The 22,649-nt window shown below is 31.9% G+C and overlaps 1 protein-coding gene across 1 annotated transcript; it reads right to left on the reverse strand.

Annotated features, from left to right (window-relative positions):
* Positions 1-5,078: 5,078 nt before the first annotated feature.
* On the reverse strand, positions 5,079-19,273 carry upk3b (uroplakin 3b). Its single transcript, XM_056458545.1, has 6 exons — positions 18,988-19,273; positions 15,659-15,802; positions 13,425-13,659; positions 10,486-10,568; positions 10,267-10,396; positions 5,079-8,114 (listed from the first exon to the last, which is right to left on the reverse strand). The coding sequence occupies exons 1-6, from the start codon at positions 19,049-19,051 to the stop codon at positions 7,940-7,942; spliced, it is 831 nt and encodes a 276-aa protein (XP_056314520.1). The 5' UTR covers positions 19,052-19,273; the 3' UTR covers positions 5,079-7,939.
* Positions 19,274-22,649: the final 3,376 nt, after the last annotated feature.

Raw genomic sequence — 22,649 nt, forward strand, 5'->3', positions numbered from 1 at the left:
TTTACATGGACACCAATACTCAGATTTTAATACGATTAAGACAATACTCCAATTAAGAGTCTACCATGTAACCAGCGATTTTTAATTACCTTAATCCCTCTAAAATCATAATCGAACTAAACAGAAATCGAATTTAGACATGTGGAGTTCGCCGACTTTAGTCGCATCTAAACACCTTAAACTACCGCTGCGCAGGATTTTCATCACATTTTGCGACAGGATAGTCTATGCACGCACAACTGTTTGACACTTTTTTTTTCTGCACCTACCAAGTCAGTGAAGCACCACAGACACCTGCATCGCAAAATGCAGCGGGATCAAATTCCATCAAAACTACACTCTTCCAGCAGTTTAAACTCGCATCCAATATCTCGTTTTTCACGGAGGCATGCATGAAATGTTGCTGAATGAAAGTGGAAGTGCCAAACGGCAGTTAAAGTCGACAAATTAAAATTGAAACACCCAAAATTATACGAAACTCCAGAGGAAATGTGGATAGCGTTAATCGATCTATGTGCTATAACATGTAAATCGGGATCATGAAAAGAACTTTCAAAAAGCAACTCATGTAAACACCTTCATCATATTATTGTCTTATTTAGATTAAGGCAAATAATTTGATTACAGATGTCCATGTAAACATAGTCACTGGTTCTTGACCAAATAATGAAAGAGAGTGTCAGCCTGTGGTAACAAAACAGTCCAAAAATGTCAATGGCAATGTTTCCATCCAAAAATGCAAATAACTTTATGCGCAAAACTGGATTATCGCATAAAAGAAGTGCAAATAAAGCAGCGTTTACATCCAGCGATTCAAAACAAACAAAATAGTCACTTCCTGATTAACTGGCACCAAATATCAACTGTAAAAATTGAATTTGCTGCACCAGGAGAAGCTGCGTGAATCTTTTCTTCATTTAATAAATGGCTTGCGCCTCAGAAGGCAATCCTGACAGGCAGTGAACGCGCAGTGGCATTTGAAGGCATGAGATGCAGAGCACAGACAGTCTTGGGGAAATTAATAATATAATAACACTAATACTGAAACGGTTAAGGCATTTTTGAATGACCAAATTCATATTTCAGATGTTTTACAATGTGCTCAGCCTGCTGGTTTTTATCATCACATGAAAATAATTTTTGTTAATGCGCATACTGGAATTTGTCCGGTAAAAGTGTTTCCATCGCAGTTTATGAGCACCTTTTCTTATCGAATAAAAAGTTTATCCTACTCAGTTATGCGCATACGGTTTTAATGTGCAATTTCAAAATGTATGCGCATCTTGGCGTTTCCATCAACCAGAATGCCAAATATGAATCTATTTTTGAATCCAAAATGCACATAAAAATAGGTGGATTGAAACGTAGCTAAGATCGTGCAGAGTGTACGCTGCAAAAATTTGTTTGTTTCTTTTAAAACATTGTCTTCATCAATTTTAGCAACTCTTAACATGTACTAAAGCAGTGTTTCTCAGCCAAGTAACACGAGGACCACCGGCTCTGCACATTTTCCGTGTCTCCTCAACCAAACACATCAGATCTCCAGCTCATTAGAAGACTTAAAGACCTGTAATGGTTGTGACAGGCAAAGGAGACATCCAAGACACGCAGTGCTGATGGTCCTCCAGGAACATGGTTGAAAAACTAAAGAAAACAAAACATACAAAATTACAACTACAAATAAATAGATTAATGCATGTACATACAATATAAAGGTATCAAAACAATGGTATATTTAATAACAGGTGATACAAGATAGAAGTTATACGGACGAAAGATTCGTATCAGCTTCCTTCTGAAATCCTAGAGATTCCATATTTCGAAAAACATTTTAGGTTTTCTTCTAACTACATACATCCTTTTTTCTACAAAAATTTGTTTTTGGGAGCATTACGGTGGCGCAGTGGGTAGGAGGATCACCTCACAGCAAGAAGGTCACTGGTTCGAGCCTCGACTGGGTCTGGCATTTTTGTGTGGAGTTTGCATGTTTTCTCCGTGTTGGCATGGGTTTCCTCAGGGTGCTCCGGTTTCCCCCACAGTCCAAAGACATGCGCTATAGGTGAATTGAATAAACTAAATTGGCCGTAGTGTATGTGTGAATGCAAGAGTGTATGGGTGTTGTGATGCAGCTGGAAGGGTGTTGGGATGCAGCTGGAAGGGTGTTGGGATGCGGCTGGAAGGGCATCTGCTGCATAAAACATATGCTGGATAAGTTGGCGGTTCATTCCGCTGTGATGAGCCCTGATTAATGAAGGGACTGAGCCAAAAAGAAAATGAATGAATGAAGTAATTTTTGTCTGGTTTCTTGTCCAAATAGCTTATTTCAAAGCAAGGTTTCTGTAGGTTTCACCGAGCTAAATTTAAGACTTTAAGACATCTTTAAGACTATTATGAATTTTTAGACTCATAAAGAGCTAAAGGCTATGGAATTTTTCAAATGGCCCAGATGTAAAAGATTTTCCTTAGCCCAATCAAAAAGAAAATTATAATTTAATACATTTAATAATACAATAGTAAATTAACAATGAAAAAAATTTAATATTTTAGATATTTTTTTAGCTAAATATTTTAAATATTGTGTAAAAATAAGCCGGCTCTACTTGTATCCACACACTTTTTTTTCCAACATACATTTTATTTAAAAAAAAAAAAATGAACAAACGTTTTAAAAGTTTTATTAAACTAAATTATGCACAACAGTCTGTCCAAGCCAGTGTCCTCAGCTGTGAATACATGGAGCACTTTTAAACAAATGTAATTGTGAGAAAAACTATTTAAAAATTATGATAAATGAGTTAAAAATTATCTTTTTAAATAAAAAGTTTCAAGTTTTCTTGAGATGGATTGTTGGTGATTGTATGGGTTTTGGCCAGATTGGGTAGCAATACATAAACAAAAGAAAATTAAGACCTATTAAAGAAAGATTTAAAACCTAAAACACAACATTTCAATAAATTTAAGACTTTTTGGGCCTAAAATTTAGATTTTGAGATTTAAGACATTATAAGACCCCGCATAAACCCTGTCAAACCGAAAACTATTATTTTACTTACCCCATTATTAAAAAAAAAAAAGTTTTCTCTTATTATTTTTGAAAATAAAAATGCTTCTTGGTTTGAGAATTTTTAGGTACACACAAAAAAAAAAAGATTAATTGAATTTACTTAATTTTAAGCGGTTACAGACAATTTATATGGGTTGAACTTAAACAAAATAAGTTGAACACTACTCAATTTGTTTGTTTAAATTCAGCACATATAAATAGTTTGCAACCACTTACATTAAAACAAATTTGTAAATCCAATGAATCATTTTTTAAGTGTATTTGGACTAGAAACAAGACAAAAACTTTTAAGAAAAGTATTTTTTGCAGTGTAAAAAATACAAACAAGGGCGATCCAGAGGCGATGTAATTGCTACATGTATATGTGTGTGGGCATGTGTGACTCACTGATCCAGGAATACAGACGAGAGATCCTGCACCTTTAGAGCTCTGACCAGCGGAGGGGATACGCTGTGTGGGCTCCTTGTGACTCACCAGTCTATCAAAGAGTTACCCGAGCGTACCCTCTCTTTAGATATAAAGTGTGTGTGGCCGTTTAGAAAAGGCTTTTCATCTGAGGAATATCCCATGCGTTTAAAAGCTATTTTTAAATTCAGTAATGTTTTTAATGTTTAATGAAGATTGAAAACAACAGTTCATTAAATAATATTAAAGGGAAAGTTCACTCAAAAATGAAAACATCATCATTTATTCTCCCTTTAAACCTTTATGAGTTTCTTTCTTCGGTTGAACACAATAGTAGACAGATTTAGGTGGACTGAACATAAAACGATTAGGTTGTCCCCAAAAAAAATCTCAAGAATTGGGTTATTTCAGCTCCTTTTAAATAATAGTAACAAGCAGCAATGTTATTTTTTCTGATTGTAGTATGGAAAAAACACAAAAGTCAATGGGTGCCAGCTACCAGCATTTTTCTAAACATCTCATGTTCAACAGAAAAAAAACCCCAAATAGTTCAAATAGTACGGCAGGTAAATGATGGCAGAATTTTTAGGTTTTAGGTGAGCTATCCCTTTAAGAGCTACATACTTTAATGTTAACAATATAGGGTCAAAACGTAAAATTCTTTAAATAAAAATAATGAAATTTTGATGATATATTGAGACATTTCTCTGCATTAAAAGTCTGTTCACCCAGTATTCTGATGCTTGAAACGATGACTATTTTATTTTAAGTAAATTTATCCTTTAATTAAATTAAACTAATTATTGTCAGTTTATGTTAACTAATCAAATGTTAACGAACGGATCCTTATTGTAAAATTAAACTATATTTGCTCATATTCCAGCCTGATTTAATGACCAAATAGAAGTTTTGCAAGGTGGTGATTTTCTATTTATTCATATAATGTGATTTCTATTGAAATATACTTATTTTTAGAAAATAACACAAGCATGAAGCTTCAGCACAAAACCTAATAGCTGCCTAAATAGATTGTACATTCTCAAAAATAAGGGTAAGATCTGTCACTGAGGTGTTATCTTTTCAAAGGGTATGCATTTGTACCAAAAGGGTCCATATTGTTACCTTAAAGGTACATATTAATACCCCAAAAGTACAAAAGTGAACCTAGAAGTGCTATGTACCCTCAAGGTGTTAATATGGACTCTTTAGGTACAAATGTGTGCCATTTGAAAAGGTAACACCACAGTGTGTAACAGTCGTTCAAATGAAATCATTTGTCAACAATATATGGTATACGGTATATACAACATTTTAGGTATAGTGTAAGAAAAGTAAAATCACCAGAATAGCACATTTAGATTATGTTAATTAAAATGAAATAATAGTCACATTCCATTCGCTAAAATATGCTATTTCTTTATTCCTCTGCAAAGGAAACATTAAAACCCATCGGTTCCAGCATGAGAGCTGTTCTTAAAACCAAAAAATAAATAAATATACAGCACCACATGTGTCTTAAAAGAAAATCCCAAAAAGAGTTACAATAATGTAAAAGAAAAATATTAATAAAATAAAAAACTATAATACAAAAATGACAGAAAAAAAGATATGTTGATTACAAATTCAGTTTTATTACATTCAATACTGAGTACAATCGATACAAATAGTAATTCAGACAAATGACTCTACTTGTGTTTGCTGTGTATTTATTATTTTCATTATAAGAGCATCATCCTGTTAGCTTTTATTTTAGCATTTTGTATAATTATATCAGTTAGAGAGTGACTTTAAAGGTCATTTGAAAATATTTTATAAATATTTTGGACAGCAACTACAGTTTCCTTGTTTTTATAATTAAACATGCAGTTATGTCATCATTCTAAACATCATCTGCAATAGACATACATTAAGCTGGTTAAACTTTGTAAACAACACATACAGTATACAACAAAACATATTGGTGCTGTCAAAAATGTATTTTTAATACTACTAGTATACTATAAAAATATTATTTGGCTGTACTTTAAAAAAGTGAGTAAACTCATTGCTTTTAAAGTGATTAAGTGACTTTAAATAATGATAAAGTAAATAAACTGCATAATTAGAAAAATTAAGTCAACTTAACAGTCCAAGCTACAACAGGTTTACTCCGATTAAGTAACTACGTTGCTTTTTACAGCGTAGATCAGTATGTCAACTAATCGTTGTCATACATTTGTGTGAATATACATAATTTAGTGTTTTTTTATGTACTGTATTGATCATTTTAGTTCTTTTGTAATACAATTTGATTATTTAGATTAGGGCTGCACAATATATCGTTTTAGCATCAATATCGTAATGTGCACACCCGCAATACATCACATCACAGGACATGCAACGTTCTGTCTGATTTATAGTTGAACAGGAGCCACAGAGTTGTATTTTATTACTGTATTTATACGGAATATAAGAGATTTATGCAACAAAAGTATTGTTTTTTTCTTACTTATCTAGTCCAAATGTTTTTCTTACTTTTCTAGTCGAAATATCTACATTTCAATGTGAAAACAAGATTATTTTACTTACCCCACTTGAGAGATAATTTCGCTTGTATTAAGGAAAGAATTTTTATTTTGACTTCTTTCTTCTCAAGTTGAAAACAAAACAATATTTTTACTTGATCTAAGAATGTTTAGATATTTAGACTAGAAACAAAGCAAACTAAGAAAAGCATTTATTCCATTGTGATTATTCAATGTCGGTACCTGAAAACTGTTAGGCTCCCCAGAAAACCGTCAAATAGCACTATTAAAACTATATTGTGAAACAGTTTTATCTTGTGATAATTTATTGCAGAAAATTTTAATATCTTAATATTTTTCCAATATTGTGCAGCCATAATTTAGATAGTAAAAGATATAAAATGACTTTTAGAGGACAAAACTCTTTATTTGGTGTTGATTTACATAAGTATTTTTAGAAAAAACTGCATTAGTAAATAAGTCTGATTGTCACACAGCACACTGTAAAACCCAACAGTCAACGTTATCAAATGAAATGACTGTAGTTAACTCAAAATGTACTGAAAGTTAATTCTACTCATTTGAAAAGAGTTTTGAACGCATTACTTTAACTTAAATGGAGTAAGTTCACAGTACTCATATAGATTAGTCATTTAACAATCGGTTTCCTTAAACGGTTTAAGTTGCCTTAACTCATTGGGTTTTACAGTACTCAGTTGGTTTGAGTTCTCTTCATTTATCGGGTTTTACTGTGCTCTAATTGCTTCGTTTACTCAAATGGAGTAAGTTCACAGTACTCATTAGGATTCGTTTTTGAACTTAAATGGTTTGTTGCAATGGGTTTCCTCAAATGGTTTGAGTTACCTTAACTTATTGGGTTTTACAGTGCACATATTTCGATAACACTTTACAATAAGGTAGTATTAGTTAATGTATTTACGAAGATGAACAAAAAACAATGAACAATACATTTATTATAGTATTTATTCATCTTTATTAAAATTGGCTAATGAAAATAAAGCAATACTAATTGTTTGTAACATTTTAATTTAGTAAAAGATCAAAAGAAAATCGGCACACTGCCACTTTAGCTCCCAAAAGTCCTTTAATATCACTCACAACATTTCGACATCAGTTTTTTTTTTACCAGATGAAGACCATTTAGGTCGAAACGTTGTGAGTGATATTAAAGGACTTTTGAGAGCTAAAGTGGCAGTGTGCTGATTTTCTTTTGCTACTGTGTTTATTTTTTATCTAACACCTGCCTTCGAGATTTTTAGATGTGCGCACATTTCTGTTTTGTTGTTTGCTTAACACTTCAATTTAGGTCACAATTCACGGTGTTAACAAACCATTAACTAACACTACTAGCTTAATAAACTTAGCTGTTTGTTAATGGTTAGTAAGTTAGAAGTTGGGTTTAGGTTGTGGGTAGGATTAGGGATGCAAAATAAGATCATACTTTCAAACCACTTATGAACATGTAAATATCTTAATAATAGGCAGGAAATAAGCCAGTGGTTAATGGAATGAATTGTGACCTAAACTAAAGTGTATTGTCGGTATTCATAGTGGATAAACTAATGTTAACAATCAAGAATTTAGTTTTTAATAAAGCATAACTTAATGTTAAACTATGATTAATATATGCTGTTCATTATTAATTCATGTTAGTTAACTAATGAAACCTTATTGTAAAGCCTGACCCGTATTCATTACTTACTAAACAGCGCCATCTAGTGAATTTGCATGAGTGCGTTTATCTGTTAAGATCACAAACCTCAAAGAAAATAGCTAAAAATCACACATTTAGCAACTATTCTGGTTTGAGACACACAAAGCAAATGTAACATATAGGCTAGCAAAGCAAATAATCTTAAATGTTTTTCTCCTTTTTGCCTTAAAAGAGAAAATACTGCACAGTAATTCAGCTTCCACTAGTTTGATGGTATTTTTGTGGAACTCACTACTTTCGTACTGGAGACTTGGGCAGAGTTTGGGATGTGGAGTAGTTTTTGGCGTCTGACTCGTAGGCCTGATTGTCGTAGGGGTGCACACGCTCCTTCAGGTTGTGGGTGTCGTAACGGGGCATGCGGATGGAGCTCATGACTGTCACAGTCTTACCGTCTTTCTTGCCACAGCTGGATGGACGACATTCAATAGTGTGTTAGGAAAATCAATTGGATTTATGAAAGATAGTTCACCCAAAAATGAAACTTTCCTCATTTACTTGCAATCGAGTGGTAGTAAATATTCATGAATAAACTCCTTTATTCTGTTCAACAAAACAAACAGCCAACATTCTTCGAAATATCTTCTTTTGTGCTCAACAGAAGAATGAAGCCCAAAGTGGAGTAAAAGATGACATTTTTCATTTTTGGGTGAACATTGGAGGCAATTATTTATTACAAACAGGATAATTAAATGTTTTAAGACGTTTACTAAACATCAGGAATAAGGGTGTAGCAAAATATCATCACAATTAATCACATTACAAATATTCTACAATATATATAGTAACAAGATGTTCAAAATGAAAGTTTAGACTAGATTATTTAGCATATTTTATAGTAATGACATACAACCAATATGGTCATACATTTTTATTTCCATTTTAAATACATAATTCTGTATTTTTACTTAAGAAATTTATTTTTTTCAATTCTGGTGTCACCAAAATGCCCAAATGAAACATTTTCAATGAACAGAACTTTTTTTTAATAATGTATAATATTAATAATAATACTACTAATAATAATAATAATACTAATAATAATAATAATACTAATAATAATAATAATAATAATAATAATAATAATAATAATAATAATAATAATAATAAATAAAATCTTAGTATTTTAATTTTATTGTGGCTTTATTAGAGATTAATTTATTTACGGCCACTAATATTTATAATATATCTGAAATCTTTTAAATAATTTTTAAAAGTACAGACATATTGGCTATATACCATAGAAAAGTTTGAAATTAGAATATCATAAACCAATATGGTCATACATTTTTATTGCCATTTTAAATACATAATTTTGTATTTTGACTTAAGTGTATAATATTTTTTCTATTTTGGTGACACCACATTGGCCAGATTAAACATTTTAATCTAATTAATTTAATTTTAGAACTTTTTAAATTATAAATCATGAGTTAAAACAATTTTTCAGATTAAAATCTTAATATTTCACATTTATTCTGGCTTTATTAAAGTAGAGATTCATCTATGTGTGAGCCACAAATATAAAAAAATATATCTGAAATATTAGAAATAATTCTTAAAACTATAGACATGCTGGATACTTACCATAGAAAAGTCTGAGTTGATAATGTCTACTGCATAATCCAACATTTTATTTGGAGTAAAGTAATTAATGCTTGATTAAATCTGGATGAAATAAAGTTTGTCAGACAATACTACTACTAAAACTAATAATAATAAATAATAATAATAATAATAAAAAACAATAACAATTAGAGATATACACTATAAAAAATGTAATGACAAAACGTCAAGACAACAAATATTACTATGTCTCTTTAAGCTATTTTAATAAGTTAGTCAGGTTTCAACTATTCTTAGTTAAAGTTATTCAACGTTTACCTTCATGGTTTTAGTCAGTTAGATTGATCCAAGTTGAGAAGACTAGAAAAGTTCATTTGATTCAACTAAAAAATTTAAGACAGCAAGATTTTTTTTACAGTGTACCAATATCGAAATTCTGGCCGAAATTCAATAAATATATATTGGGATGCTGATAACAGATACTTAGGCCAATAAATAGAAAAATTGGAAAGGAATTATTCTAAGGCCCATCTCAAAAGCAAAATGCAAAGAAAAACATTAGACAGCTTTTATTTTAAAACCTCGACTGCAGAAAACAACAAAACCGCTTCACAATTCTGAAATCCTCTTTTTTTTTTTTCGCAGTAAAACTCCTACATTTCTGACACAAACCAGCAGAAATAATCCTTATATTATTGCCCGATAATTTATATTTAATAAAAAATAGCATTAAAAATGAGAATTTATACCCTGATACTGATATGGCTGCCAATGGTAGTGTAAAAAGTATCATAATTGTAAAGATCATCATCAAAACCAACCATGAATTGTGTCACTACACCCCTAACTGTAAAGAAATATATTTTATATGCAAATTGCCTGAAAACAACAACAATACAATGGCATCGAAAACTATTTAGACATGTCAGAAATTATATATGATGGTATATCCTTTTAAAGTGTGATTGAAGTGAAGCAGACGTTGTTTTACTCACCAGGATACACACAGCATGATGAAGAAAACCAGCAAGAGCAGAGCCACCGCCACACACAAGAGTGTAGTGATGACCACCATGGCTCCAGATCTGGCACTGAGACCGTCATTAATGGTTTGATAGCTTAGTACTGTTAGAACAAATTATTAGAGAGAATAAGTCAAATGTGTACAGGAGTATGAACACTAATTCAACTGATTTGATATTATATATTCTTACGTGTGGTTAGATTAAAGGGGCCACCCCAGTTGGTCATATTAACAAGAGTATTGTTGTTGGGATCGATAAGAAGATACCTGAAACTGTAAGGGGAAAATGGTTACATTAAATATAGCGAGATGCTAAAAGTAAATGTTGAAGACTTCACTCGCTTTATCAACAAAGTACTGTATAAAAAAAAGAGAGAAAAACTTCAAAGTATATAGCTTTTAATTTTTGCAGAAATGTCACTACCCTGACAGTACCTTAAGGGTGGATGTGTTAATATAGTTTAATCTTGACTACACATAATAAAAAAAACAATTTATTTTTAACAGCTGAGCTAATGTAGCCGTTCAACGAATAATTAAATCCAGTTCTGGGCAAAGATTAATTGTGATTAATCGCATCCAAAATTTGTTTTGACAATGTGTGTGTGTGTGTGTGTGTGTGTGTGTGTGTGTGTGTGTGTGTTTATTGTGTATATTTATTATGTATACAGTTGAAGTCAGAATTATTAGCCCCCCTGAATTATTAGCCCGTTTATTATTTTTTCCCCCAATTTCTGTTTAATGGAGAGAAAAAAAAAATTCTCAACACACTTCTAACCATAATAGTTTTAATAACTCATTTCTAATAACTGATTTATTTGATCTTTGCCATGATGACAGTAAATAATATTTGACTAGATATTTTTCAAGACATTTCTATACAGCTTAAAGTGACATTTAAAAGCTTAACTAGGTTAATTAGGTTAACTAGTCAGGTTAGAGTAACTAGGCAAGTTATTTTATAATGATGGTTTTTTCTGTAGACTACTGAAAAAATATATATAGCTTAAAGGGGCTAATAATTTTGTTCTTAAAATGATGTTTAAAAAATTAAAAACTGCTTTTATTCTAGCTGATATAAAACAAAGAAGACTTTCTCCAGGAGAAAAAATATATCAGACATACTGTGAAAATTTCCTTGCTCTGTTAAACATTATTTGGGAAATATTAAAAAAAAAGAAAAATTCAAAGGAGGACTATTAATTATGACTTCAACTGTATATAAATACGTACAAGCATGTATATATTTGAGAAAATGTTTATTTAAATTTAGATATTTTTATATATATATATATATATATATATATATATATATATATATATATATATATATATATATATATATATATATATATATATATATATGAGACAAATTATATATGTTACCGGCAATGTGTGAAATCCCGGTATTGTATAGAATGCCAAGGAAATGTATAGAATGCCTGATGGTTTTAGGTATGAAATATCAGTTTTTTTGTAAAATGGTGGTGGTGTTGGTATAAAGATGCATTATAGGCATTTTATAGAACGACAAGTATCATTTAGGCAAAGAGCACAACAAAAGCCTTTATTACATATTTTAAAGTGGAAGGAATACTACGAAATAAAGCAAATGCTGTTCTTACCGGAAAACAACGACAGCTTGATTCAACTGTGATTGAAGTATTAGTTACAGTAGGTAAGACTGGAATGGCACATTGTACTTAATTTTCTTCTTTCATACAAAAACACTTCATATTTTGGCACTTTGGTCTTGCACATTCATATTTCACGAATCAGCGAAGAACCTCAGCCGGATAATATACACTGACTTCCTGAGAAGAATTTGGATATATTGTATGGTGTGTAGTGGAACCTCCTACAGGCAATACGCTGCCTTAAAATAGCGTTCAACACTCACAAGCTTCGATCGCCATCATCAAACAACGACCCAAGTGCCATCGCCAACATCAGTGGCGGGAAAAGGCCAGTTACATACTTTGCCGCAGGGCAACTCAGCATTCTTCAATCATTCATTCATTCATTCATTCATTCATTCATTCAAGAGATATATTGTCTGGGTTGCTAATGTAAATTATAGTAAAAAAAAAAAAAGACTTATTTTACAAACTTATTTCTCTATATAATATTTATATATTACTCATACATTCATACATATTTTTTTAAACTAAAATGTCAATAAAAGTCACTTTGTTAAACTGTAAAGTTGAATTTTCAACATCAAAAGTCGACAGAGCAGAAATCAACATCCAATAATGCAAATCACAACCGTAAATAAAAGGAAAATTAATTAATAGATATTTTTATGAAGTAGGGAATGCCCGATTTTACATTTTTTGTGTGAAAAATCCCTATATTGTTTTAATTGAATAATATGTACATGTGTTTTTTTAAATGTATTAATATACCTAAAACTGCCAGTAGGTGTCTGTAATTAGGTGTCTTAGCTGCATTAGCAAACTGATATCAGACCATCTTTTTTTACAAAAGTTCCCACATAAAAGTTTTTACTTTTTGGATATGGATGCATTGCCATATTAAAGATAAGCACATATTTGTAAAATCTGTCTCTCTTGGTCATGATGTAGCAGGAGAGTGGCTTTGCTTCGCACTATGCACTTATTTATTCATTCAAACTATGGATTCATTCAGGAATGAACTAAATGGCTCCCAAAGAAGGGAATTAAATTCCCTTTTTAAGGAATAAGGAATTTAAGAAGGGAATTAAATCATTAGAATTAAATCATTGGTTTATCTGATTAGTTCAAATGTATATAATAAATGTAATACATTTACCAAATGTACATAATAGATTTATTCAGAAAGGAAGCACTGCTGTGTGCTGATTGGAGACGCATAACGATTCTATTGTGGTTCTCATGGAATAATGTATTTGTTGCTCATGAAATATTGCTTGCAACTTATCTAAAAATCTCATATATCTTCAATTTCAGGTGCATATAACTGCCATATCATTCAGTGAGTATTATATTTGTGACCAATTAAATGTATGCAGTGTGATTTATATTAACTCATAATTGAATAAATTAATGTGTTAGATCAACTTTTGGGTTTTTTTAGAATGCCAGAAATCAATCTAAAACAAAGTTTGACATCGTAGCGCTTTACCTAACAATGGATCCAACAGGTAATACTCCATTACAGTTGATGCCTGTACAAATGCCATCAGCTCCGACTGTGAAGTAGGGAAAAGTAGGGGCTGTATTACAGGGGAAGTTTGCCAGAGGACCAACTCTGGTCAGAAAGAACTGTGCTGATGATGGGAGAAAAGCTGTTGGGTATGGTGACAGACTGAGGCTGATGGGAGATGAGATGTTCACTAGAGCATTGAAGTTGCCTGTTCCTAAAGATGAAAGAGGTGATCAATGTAAACAGATGTAAACATTTATATATAAGCGTTTATGTCTGATAAAATTATACAATTCGCATGAAAATGCTGGCAGTGAAATCTCGGCTGCAAATAAAACGTAAATCTAGATAACCTTTTTTGAAAAGCTGCAGGAGTTGGAGATTACCGTCATATGTAAGAGAAAGTCAATTAGCATGTTGCCAACATTGTTCTCGTATGGTTTAACATTTTGATAGCATGATTTAGCATTTAGCAGATTTTACCACATGGCATGTTATCAAAGTTAAACGTTTACCAATTGGCTAACAAGAACTACCTTCTACTTTTTAGAATGTTTAACGTTGCTAGCCAATTTCTAGCATGTTTTACCACATTAAACATGTTTCTATCATGATTACAGTGTTGTTAGCATTAATTATGCTGTTAGCAGTGTCTAGCATAGTTAACATTGGAAGAATTGGCATGTTGCTAACATGTTTCTAGAAAGTTTGACAATGTTAGCATGAGTTATTTATGTTTCTTGCTAAAATTGTTAGCATGAGTTAATATGTTTATAATAAGCATTAATAATAAGTTAATAAGCATATTTGGTGGCATGTTTCCAACATGGTAAGCATATGGATATCATGATTTAGCATGTTTAACATTTAACAAATTTTATCACATGGCATGTTTTTAACATTTACCAATTGGCTAACAAAAACTACCTTCTACTTTCTAGAATGTTTAACATGTTAATAGCAAATTTCTAGCATGTTTTAAATCAAAGCATGTTTAAGATTTAACAAATTTGACCACATGATTTGTCAAAGTTAATTTCTTACTAACATTGGCTAATATGAACTACCTTTCAAGAATGTTCAACAGTTTCCTAGCAAAATTCTAGCATGCTTTACCACATTATACATGTTTTTAACATGATTACTGTGCTGTTAGCATAAATTATGCTGTTAGCAATGTCTAACATGGTTATCATTGTTTGGATGAATTGGCACATTGCTAGCATATTTGCAGAATGTTTGCCATAATGTTAACAAATTATTTGCTGTTGGTATGTTTATTCCTAAAATTGTTAGCACGAATTAGCATGTTTTTAGCATATTTTGTCACATGGCATGTTGTCAAAGTTTTTAATGTTTACCAATTGGCTAAGAACTACAGTCTACTTTTTGGAAAGTTTAACTTGTTAGCAAATTTCTAGCATGTTTTACCACATTAAACATGCTTCAAACATCATAACAGTGTTGTTAGCATTAATTACACTTTTAGCAATATTAGCACAGCTAACATCATTTTGTTGAATTGGCACATTACTAGCGTGTTTCTAGAATGTTGACAATGTTAGCATGAAATATTTGTTGTTGGTATGTTTCTTGCTAAAACTGTTAGCATTAATTAGCATATTTATTTGATGGTATGTTTTTAACACAGTTGGCATATTGATAGCATGATTTATCATGTATACCATTTAGCATATTTTACCACATGGCATTTTGTCAATGTTTTTAACTTTAACCAATTGGCTAACAAAAACTACCTTCTACTTTCTAGAATGTTTAACATGTTACTAGCAAATTTCTAGCATGTTTTAAATTAAACATGCTTCTAACATGATTACAGTGTTGTTAGCATAAATTACGCTCTTAGCAATATCTAGCATAGTTAACATCATTTGGATGAATTGGCACTTTGCTAGCATGTTTCTAGAATGTTTGCTGTAATTTTAGAATGAATTATTTGTTGTTGGCTTGTTTCTTGCTAAAATTGTTAGCATGATATAGCATGTCTCTAACATATTTAGTGGTTGGTTTCTAACATGGTTAGCATATTGTTAAAATAACAAAAAAAAATATGAAAGATAAATAAAATACATATACAATAAAATACAAATAAATAAAACATATAAAATATTTAAATTGAGCCCTGACACCTCTATCCCAAATAGACAGCTATCCCAAACAGTTAGCTTCTTTTTATTTCTGAAACGTTTTACCTGAGCTAAGTGCAGCCACCAGCCATATCTCACAGCCAGGACACGTCTGAGTAAAAACACAGTACGGCTGCTGCAGGATCACTGTATTGCTAGTGATTTGGCCTAGGAAATTAGCAGGTGCGAGCAGAGGCTGGAATATCTGACCTGAAAACATACAAACAAAATTTGTCAAGTGACATCATTGATCCAACCGTGATCCTCATTGAAGTCTGTCAGAGATTTACTTGCACCTGTCATAGGAAGAAAGGATTATGCAACCCCAAACACTGTAATTACAGTGGTACAGGTGTAGTATTGGTGGGAAACTGGCCAAAAATCCAACATACAGGCTTAGTCTTGCCTTCTCTAGTGTAATTCTCAAGAGTTTCTATATAACAGATTAAAAACTTGATAAATCAGATTTTAAAACTTGTTTCAACATGACGTGTAAGTCTTTTAAAGTCAGTGATGCTTAACTGTCTGATGCCATCTTGCGACTGAAATAAATATATAAAAATGATAATAGTAAAGCTGTATCCAGCTGTTTGTTTTCATGCTGCAATCATTAAGTTTATTTAAAGAGCTAGTACAATATTACAATTTGGATCAATAATGTGTCTAATTGTTTAATTTTGTGGCAATCAGTCATGTAATAAAGCGAGATAATGTACATCCATTTTCTTAGTATAAATCAGCCTGATCTCACAAGAGATCAAATTCTCTCTAATTCTCTCTAATTCTCAAAATCTCTCTAATTTAGTGGCTAATTCGTACGAATTCGTACAAGTTCAGTCGTACGAAATTGTACGATTTTAAAAAGGAGGCGTGACACCTAACCCCACCCCTAAACCCAACCGTCATTGGCGGATGAGCAAATCGTACTAAACTGTACGAATTAGATCGTACGAATTCATACGAATTAGCCACTAAATCAAAAAGTTACGAATTGCCGTGAGATTGTGTTGTATAAATCTATCAAGTCAGTGCTCCACTTTGTTTTTGGCTGCTAAAAAAACTGTCTGCATTTACTCTACAATAACAACCGGCTGGATGTGCATTATCCCTGACAATTCAACAGACCGTCGTCAGTTATTCCTTAAAATTACATACAGAGTGGCATTAATACCTAAAGTGTTCATTCCTAATAATTAAAAAAAACAAAGTCAATCATTCCGCTCACTCAAGAAATGAGGTTTGCTGTTTCACCTTATTTAAAATAAGCTGAAACCACATAATCCTTGAGTTTTTTGGTGGGACAACTTAATTGTTTCATTTTCAATCCACTTAAATTTGTAAAAACCTGTTAACCTAATTCCTTCATGTTGTTCCAACACAAATAATCGACTGTGTAGATCCAGCATTTTTGCAGTGCTTATATTACCGTTACCACACCTAAAGTTATTGTTCAAATGTTGTATTTCAAGAGATGTATGGCTTTTGTGCTCAAACTACTCTTGTGTGTTGGATTAGTTGTTTTTCACGCATCGTTTTCAAAGTCTTTTGTTTGGTTTTGATGTGATTTTGAACGTTGTAGGTTGTGAAATAACTGAAATAATTAATTCAGTGTACACTGTGAAACCCAACAGTCAACTTTATTAAAGGAAATGAGTGTAGTGAACTCAAAATTGACTGAAAGGTAATTCTACTCATTTGAAAAGAGTTTTGAACTCAGTGTTGAAAGTATTGAGTTAATTAAATACCTCATTACTTCAACTTGAATGGAGCAAGTTCACAGTATTCATACAGATTAGGTTTTTTTTAAACTCAAACGGTTTGTAGAAATCGGTTTTCATCAAACGCTTTGAGTTGTCTTAAATTATTAAGTTTTACAGTACTCAGTTGGTTTGAGTTCTCTACATTTGAGTTTTACTGTGCTCAAATTGCTTCTTTTACTCAAATAGATTAAATTCACAGTACTCATTAGGATTAGTTTTTGAACTTTAATAGTTTGTTGCAATCAGTTGGCTCAAATGGTTTGAGTTACCTTAACTTATTGGGTATTACAGTGTAGTGATATGAACTCAAAAAATGATGTCTGCAAAACTGTTGCTAACAATTTACATGGGTTGAATTTAAACAAACTGATTAAATAGCAGAAATGTTCAACTTAATTTGTTTGTTTAAATTCAGCCCAAATAAATCGTTCACAACCACGTAACTTAAAAAAAAATTGTAAATCCAAAGAATAATCTTTGAATATTTGTCTTCAGTGTAGAATTGTAATGCAGTCAGGATCTGGCTGCAACTACTTTAAATGTTATTTTACTGAAAATAATTATGCATATGTTCATTAGCCAATAGGAATCAAGTATTCAACCGCCCCATAAAATGAAAAATATAAACAAAAAATATATATAAGTATTTAAAATGTAAATAATATGACAATTGATTTGTAAAACTTAAAAATCTTAAGAATTATATTAATAAATAACATTAGCTGAATATATACACAATTAAAGTAAAAAATGATTAGCAATCTCTTTTTTTATTGTTAGCTACATTTTTATTTTCCAAGTGATGTTTAATAGAAGATATTTTCACAGTATTTCCTATAATATTTATGCTTATGGGTAAAGTTTTATTTCTTTTAGTTTGGTATGAATAAAAGCCGATTTAAAATTTTTAAGGTCAATATTATTAGCCCCCATGAGAAAGTTTTTTTTTTTTCATTTTTATTGGTTGGCAATCACTGTTGTCCAATGCCTTGCCTAATTAACCTAATTAACTTATTTTTAAGTCTTTATTACGGACTGTGACCATGTCAAAGACAAAAGAAATTAGTTAGAAAAAATATATTTTCAAAAAATGCGTTGGAAAAAACACACACTGTTTAATAACACTTGGTATATAATTTTTTAAAGAATTAGAAATAAGTTTTTCCAGACATGCAGGGACATTATAAAAGGAATTAAGTTAATAGATTTTACAAATGTAAGTGGATTGAACATAAAACAATTAAGTTGTCCTCAAAAAACCTCAAGAATTGCATTGTTTCAGCTCATTTTAAATAAGTAGTTTGAATAAATGTCATTTACTGAGTGTGATTAACATGTTCAATTGAATTTTACAAACTGTACATGGTTGTTTGTTCAAAATAATTGCTAAACAAAGTTTGCTTTTGTCAATAACAAACTGAGCTGTGAACATTTTGTGAATACTAAGAAAATCCAACTTTAAACAAGATTTGTGCGCACTTCACCATCTTTAATGTGTTATTACAGATATTAGCCCTCTCAAAACCTAAAGGAAAAGTCAAACAAAACACCTAAACAATAAATCAAGTGCATTACTACATAACACAAAATAGAAGCAACACAAAAAAAGAGCATTGAAAATTAAAGCACACTTACCCTGTGCAGCCAACATCCAGATAGACAACAACGACACCAAACGGATCGCAGTGTGTGTGTTCATCGTGTAACAGTGATGATGCTGAGAGTTTCCACTGAATAAAATCCACAGCAGAAATCAACCCTGGGCCAGTGTCAATCAGCAATAACCCAGGCAGAAACTGATCAACTCCTATAAAAAGCAGCTGAAGGGAGGGGGAAAAGCTTCTCATGAAGGTGTGTATGAAGCCCAGATAGAAACTAGGAGGTGCTTTGGGCAAAAGAAATGCTTCGAAATTTCAAAGACTGACTACAGCAACTTTGTAAGCAGCGAAAAATGCCTGAATCACATATTAAAACGACTCATGTAGAACACGTTTTCAATGCCACAATTGGAACACCAAGGTAAATCAACAACACGTGACCAACATTTCTGACACTTGAATGGAAAATAAAGCAAAGCCAGAGAGAAAGGCTGCTCCAATGACTAATGTTAAAGTCAACAAAGCCTCCAAATGCGGTGACTTCATTCCCATCAAACAGTGCACATGACGCCAGTTGACTTGACATCCAAACTAAAGGTGTGGAACTTATTAACATCAACAATTCAGGAAGCTTTTTTCATAATATCTTAAGGGTATAGAATTAAATGTTGTTGATTAAAACCAAAAATGAGACATTTAATAAAATACAGCTATTTAAAAACAACGTGGACTTGAGTGTTCTGCAACTTTAGCGAGTGTTTATCATCAAATAAACATAAATTGTGTTTGTCTGAGGTAAAACCAGCCTAACCAGACCTGCTTAGACTTGAAGCTCTGTTGGTTATAAGTTGAAGTCATGATATATCAATAATTCGGGCAGCTTAATACCAAAAATCAGACATTTAATAAAAGACAGCTTTTAAAAACAACGTGAACTTGTGTGTTCTGCAACTTTAGCAAGTGCTTATCATCTAATAAACAGAAATTGTGTTTGTCTGAGGTAAAACCAGCCTAACCGGACCTTCTTAGACTTGAAGCACCATTGGTTATTGGTTGAAGTCATGACATATCAAGAATTCTGACAGCTTTTTTCCATAATATCTTAAGAGTAGAGAATTAAATTCTGGTGATTAAAACCAAAATATGATATTTAATAAAATACAGCTGTTTTAAAACAATGTGGACTTGGGTGTTCTGCAACTTCAATGAGTGTTTGCCATCAAATAAACATAAATTGTGTTTGTCTGAGTTAAAAACCAGCTTAACCAGACCTGCTTAGACTTGAAGCACTGTTGCTTATGGGTTGAAGTCATGACATAGCAATAATTCAGGCAGCATATTTTCATAAAATTTTTCATTAAATTCCATTGATAAATACCAAAAATCAGACACTAAATAAAATACAGCCATAGTAAAGCAACGTGAACTTGGGTGTTCTGCAAATTTAGCGAATATTTGCTATCAAATAAAGCTAAATTGTGTTTGTCTGAGGTAAAACCAGCCTAACCAGACCTTCTTAGACTTGAAGCACTATTGGTTATAGGTTAAAGTCATGACATATCATTAATCCGGGCAGCTCAATACTAAAAATCAGACAATTAATAAAATACAGCTTTTTAAAACAACGTGGACTTGGGCGTTCTGCAACTTTAGCGAGTGTTTACCATCAAATAAACATGAATTGTGTTTGTCCGAGGTAAAACCAGCTCAACCAGACCTGCTTAGACTTGAAGCCCCATTGGTTATAGTGTAGGTTGAAGTTATGACATATAATGAAAAAAAGCTGCCCGAATTCTTGATATCTTAAGGGTAGAGAATTAAATATTGTTGATTAATATATAAAAAACAGACATTTATTAAAATACAGCTTTTTTAAAACACAGTGGACTTGGGTGTTCTGCAACTTTAGAGACAAATAAAGAGTGTTTGCTATCTAATAAACCTAAATTGTGTTTGTTGGAGGTAAAAACCAGCTTAACCAGACCTGCTTAGACTTGAAGCACTGCTGCTTCTAGGTTGAAGTCATTGCCATTTTTTCTCTAATGTTCACTCTTTGTTTGAGGCTTTTGTGAATAGTATTAATGCTAAAAACACATATTTTATTTGCCAAAACCTGGACGGGCAAGTTGAGAGCATGACGTACTACGAAAGCAGCCTTTTTTTGTTGTGAATCAGACTACGAACTTGTAATTAACAGTATTTACAGAGTGGTATTGCAGGGTGGAGAGATTAATAATGTATGATGCATTAAAGGAATGTGGTCCATTAGTGACTAATCAACAATTAACACTGCTAGGTTCTTTCAGCGATTTCGTGTTTTGGTGAAAGCTGGGATTATTGTGCGCTTAGATGAAACACAGCCAATTAGAGATAATTTGTCAAAATCCTCAAAAGAATTGAATGTTTTCTTTTAATGCTGCCATTTTAAATGATCCTGATTGCACGAAGGTTAAAGTTAAGCATTAAATCTATTGTTGCATGTCTCCGTTAATATGAGCTCAGAAAAAAATGGGGTGTATAACAATTATAGACTTAAAACAAAATATTTTTCACATTTAAGCTTAAATAAGGGTTAAAATAGCTCAGATGTTTTTAGTTCAGCTTCAGAAAAGGTGGATGCAAAAAAAATGGCTGGTGTGTGTGTTTGTAAAATTAGACAACTTAAAAGTTTCAGGTTTCTCTAAATTTACATTGTGCTTGAGTAAACATCAATTTTCTTTTATTTTGCAAACTATTAATGATAATTCTTCCAAATTTAAAATAAAAATGGCAAACAAATGGTCATTTACAGCATTTTTAGGCACAGAATGACAATTCATCTAAAGTAAAATAAGACTTTAGATTATCAGACATGTTTATATTCCTTTTAAGACCACACAAAAAAAATGTATGTTTTTACTACACAAGAATTAGAGGGCACCTATGATGAAAATCCTCTTTTGTAAGCTGTTTGGACAGAATTGTGTGTATTGTAGGTATAGTGTGTCCACAATCATATTGGGGTGATTTAACGACAATAAGTATTTTTTTTAATTTCCCATAGTTAAAATAGGATCCAAATCCCTCCCATTTTGAGGCCCACCGCAACGTGACGTAGTAGTGCAGTTTTCCCCACCCACCTATCAAACAACCGACAGCCGCATTTTAACGTGTCTCTGTAGTAACATGTATAATCATATCAACAAGACAGGACGTGCGCAAAGCAACTGGGATTAAAAGATCTGTTCAGCTCTCTGTGATCATCAATAAAAACTGTGACCAAGAATGAGTTTTACAAGTTTAAAACGTTTATAAACAGTGCATGTGTGTTAAAGACAATAAAATTTGCTACGTAATTTATCACCACAGCTCCATGTCAATACAATTATGAAAGAAGATGCTTCAATCAGGTTTATTTTGTAGTTAGCTGCACGCTGTGTGTGAGAACTTTGTAACGACATTGTGTGTGATTCATCATTGCAGAAAGGCTTTAATTAACTCCACAACAAATACATCAAATAGTCATCGGGAAGGTTCTTACTGTAGTATTTCTCACAAACGTTACACGAGATCTGCGTCCTTCATGTCTGTCACTGTGCTGTTTATCAGATGCAGTAGGAGATGAGGACACACTCTGACAGGCACGTGGGAATGGGGGGCGAGGAGAACTAGCTCATTTGCTCTAACAGCACAGGCAATAAAAACAGCTACAATGTGCTC

This window comes from Danio aesculapii, chromosome 5 (genome assembly GCF_903798145.1).
Source record: "Danio aesculapii chromosome 5, fDanAes4.1, whole genome shotgun sequence".
NCBI lineage: Eukaryota > Metazoa > Chordata > Actinopteri > Cypriniformes > Danionidae > Danio > Danio aesculapii.

Bases quoted from the DNA above. Each gene is read 5' to 3' on its own strand.
- upk3b (XM_056458545.1), bottom strand. From the start codon at position 19,051: ATGAACACACACACTGCGATCCGTTTGGTGTCGTTGTTGTCTATCTGG. The intron at 13,660-15,658 runs GTAAAACGTTTC...TTTCATCTTTAG, and splicing joins GGTGGCTGCACTTAGCTCAG to GAACAGGCAACTTCAATGCT. The intron at 10,397-10,485 runs GTAAGAATATAT...TTGTTCTAACAG, and splicing joins CCCCTTTAATCTAACCACAC to TACTAAGCTATCAAACCATT.